Source organism: Myotis daubentonii, chromosome 9 (assembly GCF_963259705.1).
Source record: "Myotis daubentonii chromosome 9, mMyoDau2.1, whole genome shotgun sequence".
Taxonomy (NCBI): Eukaryota; Metazoa; Chordata; class Mammalia; order Chiroptera; family Vespertilionidae; genus Myotis; species Myotis daubentonii.
Window position 1 is genome coordinate 80212134 of NC_081848.1, and position 18891 is coordinate 80231024.

At 55.5% G+C, this 18891-nt stretch overlaps 1 protein-coding gene across 7 annotated transcripts in view; it reads left to right on the forward strand.

Moving 5' to 3' along the window:
- SPTBN2 (spectrin beta, non-erythrocytic 2) overlaps positions 1–18891 on the forward strand; it is a 51426-nt gene that overhangs the window by 19008 nt on the left and 13527 nt on the right. For 5 of the 7 annotated variants that reach the window (XM_059709944.1, XM_059709950.1, XM_059709946.1 and 2 more), the window contains 14 exons: positions 2219–2397; positions 6886–7037; positions 7482–7655; positions 8401–8492; positions 8631–8711; positions 9044–9159; positions 11013–11125; positions 11268–11455; positions 12817–12934; positions 13467–13625; positions 13954–14256; positions 16165–16318; positions 16551–17421; positions 18634–18771. In XM_059709944.1, the coding sequence (XP_059565927.1) occupies positions 2219–2397; positions 6886–7037; positions 7482–7655; positions 8401–8492; positions 8631–8711; positions 9044–9159; positions 11013–11125; positions 11268–11455; positions 12817–12934; positions 13467–13625; positions 13954–14256; positions 16165–16318; positions 16551–17421; positions 18634–18771 (2838 nt within the window). Of the gene's footprint in view, positions 1–2218; positions 2398–4313; positions 4758–6885; positions 7038–7481; positions 7656–8400; positions 8493–8630; positions 8712–9043; positions 9160–11012; positions 11126–11267; positions 11456–12816; positions 12935–13466; positions 13626–13953; positions 14257–16164; positions 16319–16550; positions 17422–18633; positions 18772–18891 lie in introns of those variants that run through there. The other 2 variants (XM_059709945.1, XM_059709948.1) reach the window with 1 other exon arrangement.

Sequence of the window (18891 nt, forward strand, 5' to 3'; positions counted from 1 at the left end):
GTGGTCACAGCCAGATCCCGTGGCTGGGCCCCAGTAGGATTCCTTGGGAGGACCAAGTTGGATCACCGAAAGGAAGCCAAAGCAGTCCATGTTTGGGTTTTGGTCAGCTTATGGGTGCCCCGGGGGCACACGGTAGCTTGGAGACCAGGCCAGGCAGTCCGCTTCTTTAGTTTCTGCTCTTTGTGGAGTACAAAGGTGTAAAGCAGGGTTTGGAATCCTCACAGGCCTTCAGGGGCCAGGCAGGTAGAGAAATGGAAAATGCAGGCCCACCTAGAGGAATCCAAAATCAGTTCTTTATCAAACAGTGTACTGGCCACACTCTGGGGGACTGGCTTTAGTGGGTTTGTGAGTCCTGATCAAAGGAAAAGGGGTCATGGAAACAGAAGGCCAGGGGCCATGGATGTAGGAGTTTTCCAGGGGAGGTGTACGCAGGGAGAGTGTAAGTGCTAGAAATGTCCGTCCCAAAGCTAAGCGTGAGCATGGTTGCTGGGGAAGGGCTGAGAAGAACGGAATTGAAATGGTCCTGGGTTTAGGCTCCTGCCCTGTCCAGCTGAGAGGTGACTCTGGCTCAGGTCATGCCTGGCCCACACCACTCTTTGCTCAGGGTGACTCAACTCTGACCTAGAGTTTATTTTTATATAAATATTTACAGAGCAAATTCGAAGAATCTGTTAGGGGAAATGATGGACTTAAAATGAGAGAGGAGGCCTAATGAAATTAAGCTCCTCTGAAAGGAGTGAAAGCCCACATCTAGGAACCCCAGCCTTTAGCTCCTTCTCACCTCATCAGCGCTACTCCCAGGGAAGTCCTTGTGCGTGTTTTCTCTTTGGGAGGAAGGGGAGGGGCAGACAGTCCTGACCTTCACGTGGGTCAGGTTCAGCTTCATGAAACCAGTTAATGACAGAAGCCAAGTTCTGCCTTTGTGTGCCCATGGGAACACACCTCCCTACCCATTCACATCTCACCGCCCATCCCTTCTTCCTCCCCAGACCACACAAGAAACACACACACACACAATTCTCTGTACCTCCTCTCCAGAACCAGAAACTGCCAAGATCACAGCCCCGGCCCTAGGAAGTGCTACTAAGGATTAAAATATATCTTTGTATTTGAGAGGGACTAGGAAAATGAGTAATGCAGAATTTGGGGTTCAGACAAAGTTACAGATCCAGCCAGGCCCTCCATTCCCTTGGATGGCTGCTGAATGCTGAGTTACACAGGAACTTTGGACAGTAGAGGTTTTTTAAAATTCCCTAGCAGCTAATCTGAAGCTCATTTGTTAGTTTTGAGAGGCACAGAGTTTGCGTAACGTAGAGTTGTAAGTAGCTCTGGCGAGCATGCTGGTCCTGATTTCCCCAGCCTGGGCCCTGGAAGGGACGATGTGTGCTGATAGCTCCCGGGCTAGAAGGGCTCCAGGAAGTTCGAGGAACATGTAAATGTTGTGAGCAAGAGTTTGTCCTCCAAAGTCACAAGAAAACTCGCTTCAAACCCCAGCCCTGCTCCTTCTAGCTGTGTGACCTTGAACCGTGACTTAACTGTCACGGTGCAACTTCTTCATCTATGAAATGGGGATGCTAATGGAGCCATGGGTTATGATGGGGTGATGCATGTATCACAGCTGACATTCATCAAGCACCTTGTAAGTATTCCCTGTCACAAAATTTTTAGAAAAAAGGGAAACAAAAGGGGGAGAACCGTACTGTGTCCTCCTTTGAACTCCTGGGCACCATCAGTGCAGCAGTCTTTCTGGTGCATCATAGATGCGTCTTAGCTCGAGAGCAGGATCTCCGTCTTTTCATCTCAAATCACCTGCAGAACATAGAATAAAAGAACTCTGGTCTACGCTCATTATTGCTCCAGGGGCCCCACGCCTTTACCCTGGTTTACGCACTGCTGTCCTGAACCACGCTGAAGCCATCGCCACTTGCAGCCCCAGCTCTGTCCACTGTCCCTCTCTGGCCGGAGGCCCTGGAGCCCTCCCTGCCCACTGCTTCGCTCTGAGACACAGTTGCCTTCCTGCCTCATTCCACTGCGTCCTGTCCCCCACCAGGATGGCTTTCCCTCTGCACCGGGGGCTCCTTGCCATTGACAGAAAAACCCGCCAGTCTTTGGCCGTCAGGAGAGGGAGCAGGCCTTGGGCAGGAGGAGAGAAGAACATGGTGAGTGGTGGGCTCGGTGGCCCCAAGATGCCCCTCATCAGCCATATTCCCTCTTGCAGGAGCAGGAGGCCACCCACCACCATGAGCAGCACCCTGTCACCCACAGACTTCGACAGTTTGGAGATCCAGGGCCAGTACAGCGACATCAACAATCGCTGGGACCTGCCTGACTCGGACTGGGACAATGACAGCAGCTCAGCCCGCCTCTTTGAGAGGTCTCGAATTAAGGCCCTGGCAGGTGAGAACAGGGGAGGGCCCAGGGAGATGCTGAGGGCGCTGGGGACAGAGCTTGTCGGGAGGAGTCCTTTAACTTCACGGGAAGGCAGGCTTTCTAAGCTGCTGCACGGGAGTGGCAAATCCACATCACCCTATCAAGACCCTGGTCCCCAACTCCAGCCTTCAGAACAACCTTCATGCAATCCAGAACATCCCCCGGCTTCCCTGGCCCCAGCAGAGAGAGGTCCTGCTGACTCTGGAACTCAGCTGGCTTCTTGGCCTCTGACCCTGAGTCATGTCCTGAATTCTATTGCACTTGGTCTTGCTGTTTGCTTCCACCCACCTCTCCTTTACCTTTCATCCCCTTGTGTCTTCATTGATTTCCACTGTCATCTCTCACACCTGTTCTTCCCCCCACACACACACCCAGTCCATTATCCTCTCCTCTCCCTCCCCACCTGCTCCCTCCGCCTGCTGCCTGTTCCTCCCATTATTTCACCTACCTATTCCCTGAAGCAGGTGCCCTCTACCCTCCCCTGGTTTGCTCTCTGCCTGGCCCCTGCCCTCCCCTGCGGCCTGGGCTTTCCCCTTCAGCTCCTCCAAGCTCAAACAAACCCGTTGGACGGGCCACCCTGCCTTCCCTGGGAGGAGTTGTCATGGCAACAAGAGTGCAGCTGCCACCTGACACCCCTAGCGGATGGCCTGGCCCGCGTGGGGCTGAGTCACCCACACACCCCAAGGCTACCCACCCCATCAGACTACCCTCCTCCACCCCACCTTGTCTTCCCCACTGACTTACTGGCCTCCCAGCCAAGTGCAGTGGGAGAGGTCCCACCTACTCCCTCCTGAGAGGGGGTGCTCCCAGCGTGGGTGGGGTGGCTTCCCGGAAGAAGGGAGACACTGAAGCGGGTGGCTCCCAAACCTGGCCACACTTTTCACAGAACCCACCCAGGGCCGTTCTTACCAGCCCGATTGCCAAGCCCCTTCCTGACACTTGGATTAGAATCTTTAGACACGCGGCCCAGATGTCAGGGTTTTTAAGCTCTCCAGGCAATCCTTTCAGCCAGCCCAGCACCAGCCAGAGGCCCTCCATGTGGTGGCATAGCTTCTGGGGACCCCTGATCATGTTCTCCGGGCCTTCTCTGTCCTGGTTGGGTCTTCAGGCTGGCTTGGGAAACACCCATCCCTGTGGATGGGAGAAGACAGAGACATGGGTTCTGAGAACATCGCCTCTTTGGGGGAAAGTTTCCCTGGTGCCCTGGCTCTGGGAGCACGTAGCCTCTAGAACTGTCATGATGTCTGGTGCACATGCCACGCGATCCCAGGACTGGTGTGATGTCTGCGCGCCCCGTGCTGCCTCTGGCTCTCTGAAGAGGCCTCTCCGTATGAGCTTTGCTTTGCACTGACCTCGCACTAGTAGGTGCCAAATAGATGCTGAACGAATGACGATGGGAGAGGCAAGGCTGGGCTGTAAGGGAAAGAGCTGAAGCCCAGAGACAGGTCGGAAGGGAATCTGGTAGATTGCTCAGCGGTGGGTGTACTGGGGGCCTGGGATGGCCTGGCTGGGGGCCAGGGGCCCAGTGTCAGGAAAGGGGTGGGACTGGAAGCGATGGTGACAAGTGGGAGGGATAAGAACGCGGATTTCACAGATACAGGGACATAAGGAGTTTCTCCTTCTCTGCTCTCTGAGCTGGGGATCACAGCCCATGTCCTGAAGGGGGGCCTCCCAGAGAGGGGCCATCCTTGTCACAGCTGACAACCTTTGGGAAGCAGGACTTTGGTTGGGGAATCCTCTCTTGGATTCTCTGGACTCTTAGGCAACTCAGGGCCTGATGGGCAGGTCTCTTAGAGGCTTGCAGTCCCTCCTCCGCCCCACAGGGCCTGGCCCTGCCCCAGCCGCGGGCTCCGCCTCCACCCCTCCCCCGGCACTGTCCAACCTGTTTGTCTGGAGCTGCCTCTGTCTCCTCTCGCCACAGCCAGGTGTGCCCTGCTGCTTGTCTGGGAGTTCGGGATCCCAGACATCCTGTAACTCCTTTTTCTCACTCCTTGTACATCTACCATCTTTGGACCACCCCCTTCACCACCACCCAGGACCCCAGCCTCTGGGGATCCCAGGCTCCAGGGAGGCTGAACTTGAAACCCTGCCCCTGTGTGGGCAGGGCATGGACTCTGGGCCCCCAGCTGTGTAGAAGGCAGCGGGCACCATGAATGGGAACGGAGTGAGCAGGGTGCACGGGCACAGCCTGAACGGGGCTGGTGAGTTTTACTATGAGGCTGTGGAAGGGTCTCAGAACCCCAGGGGCCTCCTGCTCTCGCCAGCTGCCTTCATCAACCCCGCTCAGTACGCCAGCGTGCTGGAAGGACGCTTCAAACAGCTTCAAGGTGAGCTCCTCGGGCCCAGGGGAGCGGAGGGGATCCTGGGGGCGTGGGAGAGGAGCCAGAGTGAAGAACAGGAGTGGAGCGTTGGCTGTGACTCAGGCGTTTGTGTTGGGAGACAGTATGCCAGGGGAATAATTACAAGTGGCCAGAAAAATATGTGGATGCCGACAGCATGGGGGAAAGGCTGCGACCCACTCACTGGAAGGGTCTGTGAGCGTGTGAGTGGGTGTGACCGCAAGGCCCCGCTGTGTCCCCCAGTGAATGCAGTGACCATGGAGGCGGCAGGCGAGGCTGAGAAAAGCAGCGCCCGTGTCAGCGAACAGGGAGACCTCCCGCGAGGTCTCACTGAGACATTCACTTTCAGTGGGTTTGAAGGCGCAGGCCTGCCGGGATATTTGGGGAGGGAGGAGAGGGGAGTGAGCCAGGAGGCCTAGGGACCCAGGCTTGTGAGTGGCGCCCCGAGTTTCTGCGTGGGTCCGAGTATGCGAGGAGGCAGTGTGTGTGGGAACTGGGCAGTGTGTCAAAGGGAGTTGGTGCAGGCAGACTTAGGTATACGTCTGAGCAGGCGTGTGTTCGTCTGGCACCAGTATTTCCGTGTGTTTCTGGAAGTCGCTGTATGTGGTTGGGGGTTGCCTGTGGATGCCGTGGACGCTTATGAAGTCACACTTTGTCTCTAGTGCTTGGCTTTGCACATTTCTCTCCCGGCCACCACTGTTTCCACGTCTTCCCCGTTCATTCTATCTGTGTGCCAACGTGGCCTCCCCGCACTGTGCCTGTCATGGACAGTCCCATGGATCCAGGAGTGGCCGGTGGTCCAGGAAATCCCTGGCTTAGTCGATAGACCCTGAAAGGGGCCCCCAAAGCACCCCTGGTCCCGCAGTGCTGCAGAGCACGAGCTGTCCCGTGCAGCTGCTAGAACCCCGAGGTTGGCCAGGCGCAGGGGTTGGAGGTAAGAAAGACAGGACGAGACACGGGTGTGTCGTGTGTTTTGTGGGTGAGGTGCGTAGGAATGTGAGATTAAGGGATGAGTCTTTTCAGTTTCTGAGATGCTGGTGCTGAGAGGGAAACAAGAGTGACTGTTCAGGTAGGTCCTGGCCACTCGGGCTGGATCCTCGCACTGGGCTCCCCTGGGGAGAACTGACGGAAATCTTAGTGACCGAAGCAGCGTCCAGTGACCTGAGCTTCTTCCCTCAGTTTGTCATTGATGACATTTTTAATTTTTATTTTTTGGTGGGACCTAAGAACATCCCTCAAGCAACGCCCCTCCCTGTGGACCAGGCAACAGGACCTTTCCTCATTTTTTGAGATAATTGGCACTTGACTCTGCCTGGCTCCGCCCCACACATACCCCGTGTTTCTTGGGCTCACTCTCTTCCCTGTTCCCAGGTTCAAGATCTTATTTTTCTTCTCAGTGTCGGAAGGTTGGGGTCCCGGGAGCACATCCCTTGCAGCCCATTGAATGAACCCACCTCAGAAAAGCCCGTCTTTAAATTATCCCAGGAGAGCAAGCCGGCTCCGGCAGCCTGCAGGCTCTATGATGTCACATCATTCTAATAGCCACTTGCAAGAGCCGCTGCTGTGCTTTACGTCCGCACCCTCCCATTTGCCCACCACCCAAAGAGCAGCCGCACGGCCTGCCGGGCGGGCACTGTCCGTGGCCTTGGATGGCTCCTGTAGAACACAGACTCACCCAGCATCTTACACATCCGCCCGTTTAATCAGCACGGGGCCCTGTTGAAGCGGAAAGTGTTATGCCCGTTTTATAGATGAGGAAAGTGAGGCTCTGATAGCGGAAGTAACCGTTGCACCACTGTTACCTGGCCGCGCCCTGATCCCAGGTCCTAGCCCTTCCCTCCATGTTTCACAGCTTCTAATTTCTTTCATCCTTTCTTCTCAAAGCCTGTATCTCGCTCTCATTTTTGTCCTTTATCTTACTGGAATGAGCTCACTCCCGTTTCTTTATTTCCCTGCTTTTTAAGTTATTTTCCTTTTGGCCATCTTCCTTCCCTCCTCCCCCTCCCCAGACCTCACCTCCTGCCTCTCAGGCACCCCTCACCCCGCAAACGCACCAACTGGTGATTAGAAACAACTGTATTTGAAGGACAGAAATGACCTCATGTTGCCACCACAGATGAGCGAGAAGCCGTGCAGAAGAAAACCTTCACCAAGTGGGTGAACTCACACCTGGCCCGGGTGACCTGCCGGGTGGGCGACCTGTACAGCGACCTCCGGGATGGACGTAACCTCCTGAGGCTCCTCGAGGTGCTGTCGGGAGAGACACTGGTGAGCTGTGGTCACCAGGGAGGAGGGGGCCTGAGAAACGGTGGCCCAGGGGACGATCTGCAGGGGTCTCCCCTAGAGAGGAGAGTGACACCTCAGAGCGAGAGCAGTAGCTGCCCGGTACGGAGCACGGTTTCATTCTGAGGCTTTGCTGCGTGGATTAAGCAGGAGCATTGCTTCATGGAGACAGGAACAGTGGCCCCATTGAAAACATTTCTTTTCCCACCCACTCTGCGTGCAATTAATTCCCTTGGGAATCTTAATCTGGCCCGAGCCTCATCTGCAACCTCAGCTTTGGCTCCGTGAACTTGGGCCCAGCCCTGAGGCAGTCCCTGTGTTCCCGAGGGAGGTCATGGGGAAGGTGTGCAAAGCAGGGCGCGGGAAGGTAGGAGGGGAGGAGGAGGAGGCCCACAGGCCCATGCCTGTGTGTCCCCCGACCCTCAACAGCCAAAGCCCACGAAGGGCCGCATGCGGATCCACTGCCTGGAGAATGTGGACAAGGCCCTGCAGTTCCTGAAGGAGCAGAAAGTGCACTTGGAAAATATGGGGTCCCATGACATCGTGGACGGAAACCACCGCCTGACCCTGGGGCTGGTCTGGACGATCATCCTTCGGTTCCAGGTACCCCGGCGCCTCGTGCTGCACCGCGCGGGCCCTGCCCGTCCCGCGTGTGATCCGTGTGCAAGTGGAGGGTGTAGAGCCGTGTAGAGCAATCAGGGACTCTCCTCATTAAACAGGGCAGCGACTGGTGTGGCAGCTTCCCTGTGGCCCGGTCTATGTCCTGGTCACGGGCAGTAGGACCACACGTTGGTCCACAAGGGACTGGACGTTTTACAAACTGGTTCTTCACCACGGAGAGTTTTAGAACTACATCTTGGGTCTGGTCACTGGCCCATTCCTCTGCCTCAGACTCTGCTTACCTCCCTGAAAAGAGCAGCCACCCTACTCCTTATGCTCCGAGCACGGCCAGTCCAGTATCCTGGTGCCACCACAACCCTCCTGGTCTCCCCGGATGTAGCCTCCTCTGCTCCTTCCAGCCCTAAGCAGGGCTCTGTCCGCTTCACCTTCGAAACCCAGCTCTCAGTAAATGTTCACTCGCCCACCCGAAGATCCCCACCCGCAGGAACCAGCACCTTTCACTTCAGGGCGCTTCCACTGTTCTGACTCCACTCCACTCTGCTGCCGCAGATCCCTCTGGCCCCGTGTTCTGTGGTCACTAGCCCAGGAGGAAAGGTCCCCCGACTCCGTCTCTACCCCCCCTATTACAGGACTCAGAGAGCAGTTTTCTGTCGCATATCTCTGAGCATCTCCGATAACTCAGGAGCCCCTGTCCAGGGAGTCAAGGCCTCCCTTCCCTCCCTCTTAGATCCAAGACATCAGCGTGGAAACAGAAGACAACAAGGAGAAAAAGTCAGCCAAGGATGCCCTGCTGCTGTGGTGCCAGATGAAGACGGCTGGGTGAGGCCGCCCAGGGAGCGTGGCCTTGGACGGGGGGGGGGCACCGAGGCCGGGCGATGACGGAAGGGCAGGCCCCAGGAACCTTGAGTCTCGCTCGAACCAGGGCTTGGACATGATTTCCCTCGTCTCTGTCTGTAGGTATCCCAATGTCAACGTGCACAACTTCACCACCAGTTGGAGAGATGGGCTGGCCTTCAACGCCATTGTGCATAAGCACCGGTGAGGAGAAGGGGTCAGCGGGCCTGTCGGAGCCGCTGGGGTGGGTGGGTTACTGACCCAGGGGCACGCACACATGTTGATGGAGCAATGAGACGAGCTCCACAGCAATTGTGAGGAATGAACGCTGGGAGAAGAGCCAGGATGTGGGGGCGCAGTGTTGCAAAGAAGGCTTGTGATGGGAACTCGGGGGCGTAGGCGCCATGAGTGTGGGTCTGGGGTGCCTGGTCCCGGACACAGTGGACTCAGTGACTTGGGATAAAGAAAGGGGTGGCTTTGCTTTCCTCTTGAGGATCTTCGGTGTTTCTGATATTTCTATATTCCTCCCGCCCCAGGCCAGACCTGCTGGATTTCGAGTCCCTGAAGAAGTGTAACGCCCACTACAACCTACAGAACGCCTTCAACCTGGCCGAGAAGGAGCTGGGGCTCACCAAGCTTCTGGATCCCGAAGGTGGGCAGAGCTTGCCAACACGACGCTGTGCCATGGAGACAGATGGGCTTTCTTTGGGGAGCGATGACAATGTTCTGGAATTAGATGGTGGCGATGGCTGCACAACCTTGCGAATGTGCTAAAAACCACCACTGAGGCATACACTCTAAAAGGGTGAATGCAACGGTGTAAAAATTACATCCCGATTTTAGAAATGTATAAGCTGTGGGGAGAAAGGCAGCCCTGTGCCGGAAATAGCCCAGAGAGGAGGCTGGTCCCTGCCCCACCTCGGAGCAGCTCTGTGCCCCGCAGCCAGTCACTTGGCTCAGTGGCTCAGTTTCCTCATCTTCAAAATGAGAAGACTGGTCCAGCTGGTCTCTGAGGACCCTTCTTACTCCAAAATTGCAGGGTTATTAGTTAAGCTGCATGACCTGGAGGGCTCAGCAAGCACTGGCCTGTGGTCAGCTGACCCTGCTGATGGGCCCTGTGGCTCTGATGTTAACGCTGATGGGACCGGGAATGGCCACTGGGCTCTCATTCTGTACCTGGCACCGCACGGACATGCTTTCATTAATCTAACCCACACAGCACGCCCTTTGAAATCAGCGTCATTATTACCCTCAGCGAAAGGAAGAGAAGCCGGGGCGAGAGAGGTTAAGTGCCTTTCCCCAGGTCATACGGCCGGTGGAGCTGAGGTGCACATTCAGGCCGCGGGGCTCCAGAGCCGTTTCCGTTTCTCAGCCACCTCTGGGAGGGCGGAGAGCAGTCTTGGTGCAGCCAGAAAAGCGAAGGAGGGAGAGGCCCGGTGACTTCCCGCGGGAGACACTCCCTCTTGAGGTCCCCGGGCAGATTTGGGTCTTGGGTATTTTCTGCCTGTTTTCCATCCCCCACCTCCCCTCTTCATACCTTTGTGGCTACTTACTATCACTGTTTCTCCAAGATGAAGGCTCTGGCCGTGGAAGGCAAAAGAGTTGGGAAGGTACTGTCCACCGCGGAGCAGTAGGCGTAAAGGCCTACGCCCTCTTCGTCCGGGGTGACAGCCACCAGCTAACTAGTGATGAGAGTAGGCCAGACACAAGGTTCCTTGTAGAGCATTTGGGAAGCACAGCTAGGGTAAAGGACATCGAAGTAAAGCTAAGTACCCTACCGCTTTCTGCGATGATTTCGGCGGCTCCTGCCTTCTCGGGGATTCCAGAGGTGACCAGAGGGCGTCCGGTCCCCCAGTCTTCCCTTTAGGAAGGGCACACTCCGCCTAATTAGGAGAACCCCAGGCTTTCAAGTCAGAGTCAGCCTTGGCCCTTGTGGTGGGAGCCGATTTGCCCTGATGGACTCACTTCCGGGGGCCCACGGCTGAACTTTGGGACTGAGGTCAGATACAGCCTTGACCGTGCCCAGAAATGGCCATGAGAACTGGCCTCTAACCCTGCTGCTGGGCTCATGGGCCCTTCCCCTGAACGTCGCGGGTTCAGGGGGCTTTGTTCATGCCTCTGTCTTGCTGCCCCTGAATATTCTGACTTCTTACACATCTTTCGAGCCCGTAAGTCCATGATCCATCCCCAAGTGGGAATGTATTTCTTTCCTTGTCTTGCTTCCTCCAAGAGCTAAATTTGGTCTCCACGTCGGGAATGCTGGTAAAAGCCTCCTTGGGTTTCTGAGCTTTGTACTCTGCTTGTTTCTCGGAGGGAAAAAAAAACTACCTTTTCATGCCCTTTTAATCCATGTGGTTCATTTGTCATTTTGCTGTGAAGGGAGCTGGAAAGATGTCAGCCGGGGGGTGGGGGGAGGGGGGTTGGGGTAAGAGATTCACGTTGCAGGGGCCCTTCTGGGAGGCAGGCCTCTCACCTCTGCCTGACCTGAGTGCTCTTTTTTCCCAGATGTGAATGTGGACCAACCAGATGAGAAATCCATCATTACCTATGTGGCTACTTACTATCACTATTTCTCCAAGATGAAGGCCCTGGCTGTGGAAGGCAAAAGGATTGGGAAGGTACTGTCCACCGCGGGGCAGTAGGTGTAAAGGCCAGAGAAGGCCTGGCCTCAGGGTCTTACCCCCCTCAAGCAGGGGCAGGGTGGAGCTGCAGGGCTGGGCCCGGGGCCCGTGGACAGGACCCCACGTCACTGTCTCGCAGGTGCTGGACCACGCCATGGAGGCCGAGCGCCTGGTGGAGAAGTATGAGTCCCTGGCCTCAGAGCTGCTGCAGTGGATCGAGCAAACGATCGTGACCCTCAATGACCGGCAGCTGGCCAACTCCCTGAGCGGGGTCCAGAACCAGCTGCAGTCCTTCAATTCTTACCGCACCGTGGAGAAGCCGCCCAAGTAAGTGCCCCTGGGCCGCTCCTTGCCGCAGCAGGCCGCCCTGAGCTGTGCTCACCCGAGAGGAAGCTAAATTAGGATGGCCTTTCAGGAGGGAAATTTGGCAGTGCATAGATGCAGGGGAGGCTCATCTCCCTCGGCTCAAAGCACTAGAAGCAGTCCCCCGAATGAATTCTTAAATGATTATCCATTACAAAAAAATCAGGCTGTGGAGATGATTGCCAAGGGAGGTAGAGTCAGTGCAATTCACTCAGATACTGGTCAGGGCCCCAGCTTAGGGACCGGGTCAGGGGATTAGACCTGACACGCAACACAGGAGTGTGGCTAGTAGCTTGCACATTGCAGAGGTTCTTATCATCTATACAGGGTGTCCCCCAGGAATGTATATACACTTTAACAGCAGATAGCTATAATAGCTATAATAGCTATCGGCTGTTAAAGTGTGTATACATTTGAAAAAGTGAAATGTATTTTAATAAACACTGCCTTTATAATTATTCAAAGTGTGTGTATACATTCTGGGGGGACACCCTATATATTTTAGAAATTAACTCTTTTCAAGGATGGAACTGCTGTTAGGCAGTTCTATACAGTGTATGCTAAAATGTCTGTTTTCCTATTATGGAGCTCTTTTGGAGTTAGTATGCTTCAGTTCCAAAGCTAGAATTAATCCAGAAAACATCTATTCCTATACATTCCAGGGAATGATTTGACCCAGAAAATCCTCTTCTGGGCATTGAACAAAGATGTAGCTTCAAGGATGTTCACCAGCGTGACCTCTGTAAAAGAAAAATAAGTCACAACCACTGACACTTACGTTGAAGAAATGTGTCGATTGGCTAAAAAGATGTTCATGACAGTTTACAAAACAGTTATTTGTGGACAACAGAGAGCAAAGGGCTAAGTTCAGGTTCAAAGTGCCTGCGTTCAAATCCTGGCTCTTCAACTTAATGGTTGTGAGTTGTTACCCTCTCCGTGCCTCAGTGTTCTCATCTGGAAAATGGGGGTGATAGGAGGATGTAGCTAGCCGGGAGAACTAAGCAATGTGTGTAAAGTCCTTGGAAGAAGGCCTGCCCCACCGTGAGAGAGTCCTGGACCAATGTTAGCCACAGCTATGATCCGAGCCCATCTGTGTAAAACGAAAATGAAGCAAGTGCGTGCCAGTGGGTAATGGGCCATTTCTGGGTGGTTTTCAGGTGTTTTTAAATTACGTTCTTTTGATTCGCCAGTATTCTCTGTCTTTCATGTGTTGCTTTTATGGGAAGAAAATCGGCACAGGACACTTCATTGTAGAATGTGGAGTCCCTGTTCCCCCCTCCCCCTGTGACCTTTGACTCTGACCCCACCCCGGCCTTCTGTCCTAGGTTCACAGAGAAAGGGAACCTGGAAGTGCTGCTCTTCACCATCCAGAGCAAGCTGCGGGCCAACAACCAGAAGGTGTACACGCCCCGCGAGGGCCGGCTCATCTCTGACATCAACAAGGTCCACCACCTCCCCTTCCCATCCCACGGGTGTCCCACCCTTGGCACCAGCCCCTACGGCCCCAACTTGAACTCTGGTCCCCGATGCCCACACCCCTCCCTGGTGCAGACGTGACTCACACATTCTCTCATGCGTCCTGCACCCCCCCCCCTTCCTCCTCCCTCTGCCTCTCCATGTGAGTTCACATAATAAAATCATGCCCTAGTCTCTTATCTTGTTCAGCCTGATGATTAATAAAAGTAATAGGGGTCACCCACCGTCCCCTCCCCCCCCCCCCCACACACACACACAAATCCAGCGGTTTCCATTGTTCCCGGTCCCCTCGGTCCTTGCCTGAAGCAGGCGTAGTTTTCCCGAGGCTACTGCGCTCAGGTGCCCCTGCTTCTCACATCTCCATGCACCGGCGTCTAACTGAGCGCATTCCGCAGATGCACTAGACCGCGCTTCCCCGGGGCGCACCATGTGCCCAGCCCCAGTGACCCCTCCTTCCTGAGCCCTGGCCCTCCAGCACTGATCCTGTCCCACCTCGCAGGCCTGGGAGCGGCTGGAGAAGGCCGAGCATGAGCGCGAGTTGGCCCTGCGCACCGAGCTGATCCGCCAGGAGAAGCTGGAGCAGCTGGCCGCCCGCTTCGACCGCAAGGCCGCGATGCGGGAGACCTGGCTCAGCGAGAACCAGCGCCTCGTGTCCCAGGTAGAACAGGGGCTCTTGGCCTGTCCAGGCTGCGGGGGAGAAGCGGGGAGAGGGTGGTGGATAAGAGCCCTGCGGGGTGGGGAGCTAATGAAACACGAAGTCCATCCCGTGGATAAAAAGACCAAGAATCCCAGGAGCCGGGGTCAGAGGCTTGAGCAGGAGAAGGGGTTGGCGAGACAGGATGAGATGGGATAGAGAGGAAACTGAGAGCCACCTCATGGGGTTGGCATCTTGCAGCCGAAGTGCTGGCGGGGTGGGGGGTGGGAGGGGCAGAGGTAGCGGGATGAGCAGAGCTTCCTGAGCTCCCAACCTCCCCTCCCTGTCCCAGGACAACTTTGGGCTGGAGCTGGCGGCCGTGGAGGCAGCGGTGCGGAAGCATGAAGCCATTGAGACGGACATCGTGGCCTACAGTGGCCGGGTGCAGGCTGTGGACGCCGTGGCCGCTGAGCTGGCCGCCGAGCGCTACCACGACATCAAGCGCATCTCCGCGCGGCAGCACAACGTGGCGCGGCTCTGGGACTTCCTGCGGCAGATGGTGGCTGCCCGGCGGGAGCGGCTCCTCGTCAGCCTGGAGCTGCAGAAGGTGTTTCAGGACCTGCTCTACCTCATGGACTGGATGGACGAGATGAAGGTGCGGGGATCGGGATTGTGGGGGTACAGTCCCTCCCGTGCTGGGCTGATCTTCACAGAGTGTGTTCCAGAGCAGGGCCCTGTCCCCAGGTAGATGAACAGAGCAAACAGGTCCCTGTCCTCATGGGTTCGTGTTCTAGAGCAGTCGTGGCGAACCTTTTGAGCTCGGCGTGTCAGCATTTTGAAAAACCCTAACTTAACTCTGGTGCCACATCACGTATAGAAATTTTTTGATATTCGCAACCATAGTAAAACAAAGACTTATATTTTTGATATTTATTTTATTTATTTAAATGCCATTTAACAAAGAAAAATCAACCAAAAAAATGAGTTCGCATGTCACCTCTGACACACGTGTCATAGGTTCGCCGTCACTGTTCTAGTGGGAGGAGACAGAGGATAAAACCATGGACCCATCAACAAACAAAAGAGCAGGTGCACATAAAACCGCCGGGGAGACGAGCGGGGCTGTGGTTCCCTTTCTCGCTGAGAAAACGCCTTCAAGCTGAGCTCAGAATAGCGCAAGGAGCCAGCACAGGGAGGGCTGAGGAGAGGATTCCCAGGCAGAAGGCGCACCTAGCAAAGGCCCTGGCCCTTGCAGCCTGGCGTGTTCAGCACGAGAGGGGACGGGGCGGGGGCAGGGGCATGGGACAAGGAAGGCAGTGGCCAGCTCAGCTCACTAAGGCCTTACAGGCCTGGTCAGGGAGTTTGGATTATTATTTTTGTTGTTGTTAATCCTCACCCGAGGACATTTTTTCCATTGATTTTTAGGGAGAGTGTAAGAGAGAAGGAAAGACAGAGAGAAACATTGATGTGAGAAACACATCGATTGGTTGTCTCCTGCACAAGCCCTGACCAGGGCCCAGGCCGGGGAGGAGCTTGTAACCGAGGTGTGTGCCCTTGACGGGAATCGAATCAGGGACCCTTTGGTCCGCAGGCCAATGCTCTATCCACTGAGCCAAACCGGCTAAGGCAGGAGTTTGGATTTTATTCATAGTAACATGGAGCCTTTTTAAAAAATATATATTTTTATTGATTTCAGAGAGAGGAAGGGAGAGGAAGAAAGAGATAGAAACATCAGTGATGAGAAAATCATCCATCAGCTGCCTCCTCACGCCCCCTACTGGAGATCAAGCCCAAAACCTGGGCATGTGCCCTGACCATAAATCAAACCATGATCTCCTGGTTCATGGGCTGACGCTCAACCACTGAGGCACACTGGCCGGGCTTTTTTTTCTTTTTTTTAATCCTCACCCCAGGAATATTCTTCCACTGATTTTTAGAGAGAGTGGATGGGAAGGGTAGAGACAGAGAGAGAGAGAAGCATCAATGTGAGAGAGACACATAATAGTGCCATGGAGTCTTAAAAGTGATCAGAAGGGTTTGAGAAGGGGAGAGACATGATTCCACTTTGTTTTTAGAAAGGCCACTTTGACCATGTGAAGGTCTGTGGGCAGCCAGAGGGGAGCCGAGAAACGGGTTCGAGGCTGCTGCAGGGATCTAGGCGACAGATGGGGAGAAGGAGGGGTCTGGAGAGGTGCTGACGATTACTAGATGCTGATGATAATAGGAGGCGATAATTCTGGGGCCGAGAAAATGAGTCAGAGCGGAGATTCCAGGAGCAGGATTTAGGAAGAGGGTCCTGCCACAGGAGGCGAGTTGTGTACAGAGAGGCCAGGGTGCCAGGACAGTACTGGGGTGTCCCTATGTGTGTGAGGGCTCACAGATGGGAGCAGGTGTGTTCACCTGGGTGTGACACCAGGAGCCGCTCAGAGAGTTCGGGAGGTGCGATTGATCCAGGAAAACGGAGTGAGGTTAGCACAGGTGTGTGGCGGGGCTGAAAGAGGCCTGGGGAGGAGGACCTGGGTGGCTCTCAGATGGGCATCGATGTGCCTGGTGTGCCTGGCAGGGCCGGCTGCAGTCCCAGGACCTGGGCAAGCACCTGGCTGGAGTGGAGGACCTGCTGCAGCTACACGAGCTGGTGGAAGCGGACATCGCCGCGCAGGCTGAGAGGGTGCGGGCTGTCAGTGCCTCTGCCCTGCGCTTCTGTGACCCAGGAAAGGGTGAGAACTGGGGGAGGAACTGGAAACGGGAGGGGCTGGGAAGGAGCATTATGAGCTGAAGCATGAAGAACAAGACTGGGAAGATCTGGGACAGGAAGGATGATGGGTGGATGGTGGGTGACAGAACGAGGGAGGGAGCCCTAGGGAGTAGAGTGAGGGTTTGAGACCGGAGATGGGTGGGCAACAGGAGGGCCACCTTACAGCTCTGAACCCCGCATCTTGGCTTTTTCAGAGTACAAGCCGTGCGACCCGCAGCTGGTGTCAGAGCGGGTGGCCGCCCTGGAGCAGACCTACGAGGCCCTGTGCCGGTTGGCCGCGGCCAGGCGGGCCCGCCTGGAGGAGTCCCGGCGCCTCTGGCGTTTCCTCTGGGAGGCGGGCGAGGCCGAGGCCTGGGTGCGGGAGCAGCAGCACCTGCTGGCCTCGGCCGAAACCGGCCGGGACCTGACCGGCGTCCTCCGCCTGCTCAACAAGCACACGGCCCTGCGGGGCGAGATGAGCGGCCGGCTGGGGCCCTTGAAGCTCACCCTGGAGCAGGGCCAGCAGTTAGTGGCCGAGGGCCACCCCGGGGCAGGCCAGGCCGCGGCCCGGGCAGCTGAGCTGCAGGCCCAGTGGGAGCGGCTGGAGGCTCTGGCGGAGGAGCGGGCCCAGCGGCTGGCCCAGGCCGCCAGCCTCTACCAGTTCCAGGCGGATGCAAACGACATGGAGGCCTGGCTGGTGGACGCGCTGCGCCTGGTGTCTAGCCCGGAGCTGGGACACGACGAGTTCTCCACGCAGGCCCTGGCCCGGCAGCATCGGGCCCTGGAGGAGGAGATCCGAGGCCACCGGCCAACCCTGGACGCCCTGAGGGAACAGGCTGCCGCTCTGCCTCTGGCACTGAGCCGCACGCCCGAGGTGCAGGGCCGGGTGCCCACCCTGGAGCGGCACTACGAGGAGCTGCAGGCCCGGGCGGGCGAGCGGGCGAGGGCCCTGGAGGCGGCCCTGGCACGCTACACCATGCTCAGCGAGGCCGGGGCCTGCGGGCTGTGGGTGGAGGAGAAGGAGCAGTGGCTCAACGGGCTCACCCTGCCCGAGCGCCTGGAGGACCTGGAGGTGGTGCAGCAAAGGTAGGCCCCCTGCAGGCTCCCTCTGGAATGGCCTTGTGAGCTGGGGGGCTGGGGACAGGCATGGCAGGTCCCACTGGAAACTGCCTGCTCTTGCTATATCCCTCTGAGTCTGGTTTTTTGTTGTTTTAATGAAAACCGCTAAACATACTCAAAAGTAGAAAAGATTGTGCAACAAACTCCTATATAGCCTCCACCCGGGTTCAGTAGTTGTTAATATCTTGCTCTATTGGATTCATTTTCCTTTTCAAAAGCCAATCCCCAATATTATTATTTTATCTCTACATTCTCCAGGATGCATCCTTTAAGAAATATGAGGAAGTATTCTTAAACTTATTTTTTTAATTGTGTGTGTGGACTTAAAATAGCTAAGGCTTTGAAGTTATAAACCTTTAGATAGAGACACTGATGGACCTCATGAAGTAGCTTGATTTACAGAATAATAAGTGTTCGTATTTTTTATAGAACCACGATATCATTATTACACAGAACAATATTAGCAATGCCTTACTGTCCTCTACTACTCACTCTATAGCCAGATTTCTTGGTGGTTTTAAAAGTAGTTTTCAAATTATCCCATGACGGGTTGGCAAACTACAACTCTTGGGCCAAATTCGGCCCACAGCCTGTGTTTGTAAATAAAGCTTTATTGGAACAGAGCCACACTCATTCATCTACACATCATCCGAAGGTAGCAGAGCTGAATACTTGTGACAAAGACCGTATGGCCCACAATCCTAAACTATTTACTATGTGGCCCTTTACGGAAAATGTTTGCTGACAATCTCTGAGAATGTAAAATGTCCCTGGGAGAAAATATGCTTCCCATCTTTATCAGTCACATATTTTTGGTTATCGGTTCATTTTTAACATGGACCCCAGATAGGCAGCTAAGGTGTAAGGCCCAGAGGACTAAGGTAGGCTCTGGCGAAGGCTGGGGCCCTGTGCCAGGATTAGTTAACTTGTGCAGCTGTTCCTGGCCTTTAACTTTCACATCTTTTTGAGCAACTCTAGAGATGACCGTTTTCCTACTTGTTTAGGGGAGTTGGGGGCTCCCCCTTGAGCCACAGAGACTATGAGCCTTGGAGGTGAGAGGTGAGAGGCTCCTGTAAACAAGCTTCATGCTGACGGAGAGGAGTTCCCAGTGGTGTCTAGGGAGGTTGCAGGTGCGTCACCACCTCCTGCCGATCTTACCGGGCTCTGCCACCCCCTCAGGTTCGAGACCCTGGAGCCAGAAATGAATGCCCTCGCAGCTCGAATTACTGCCGTGAACACCATCGCAGAGCAGTTGCTGCAGGCCAACCCCGCGGGCAAGGACAGCATCGTCAACACCCAGAAGCAGCTCAACCACAGGTGGCTGGAGGGCGGGACTAGGGAGCTGAGAGAGGACACAGCAGATGGGCTGGCAGCCAGAAGAGTTCTGTAGGGCATGGAATGGAGGTCAGAAATGTGGTGGGAAGGTGGCCTGGAAGA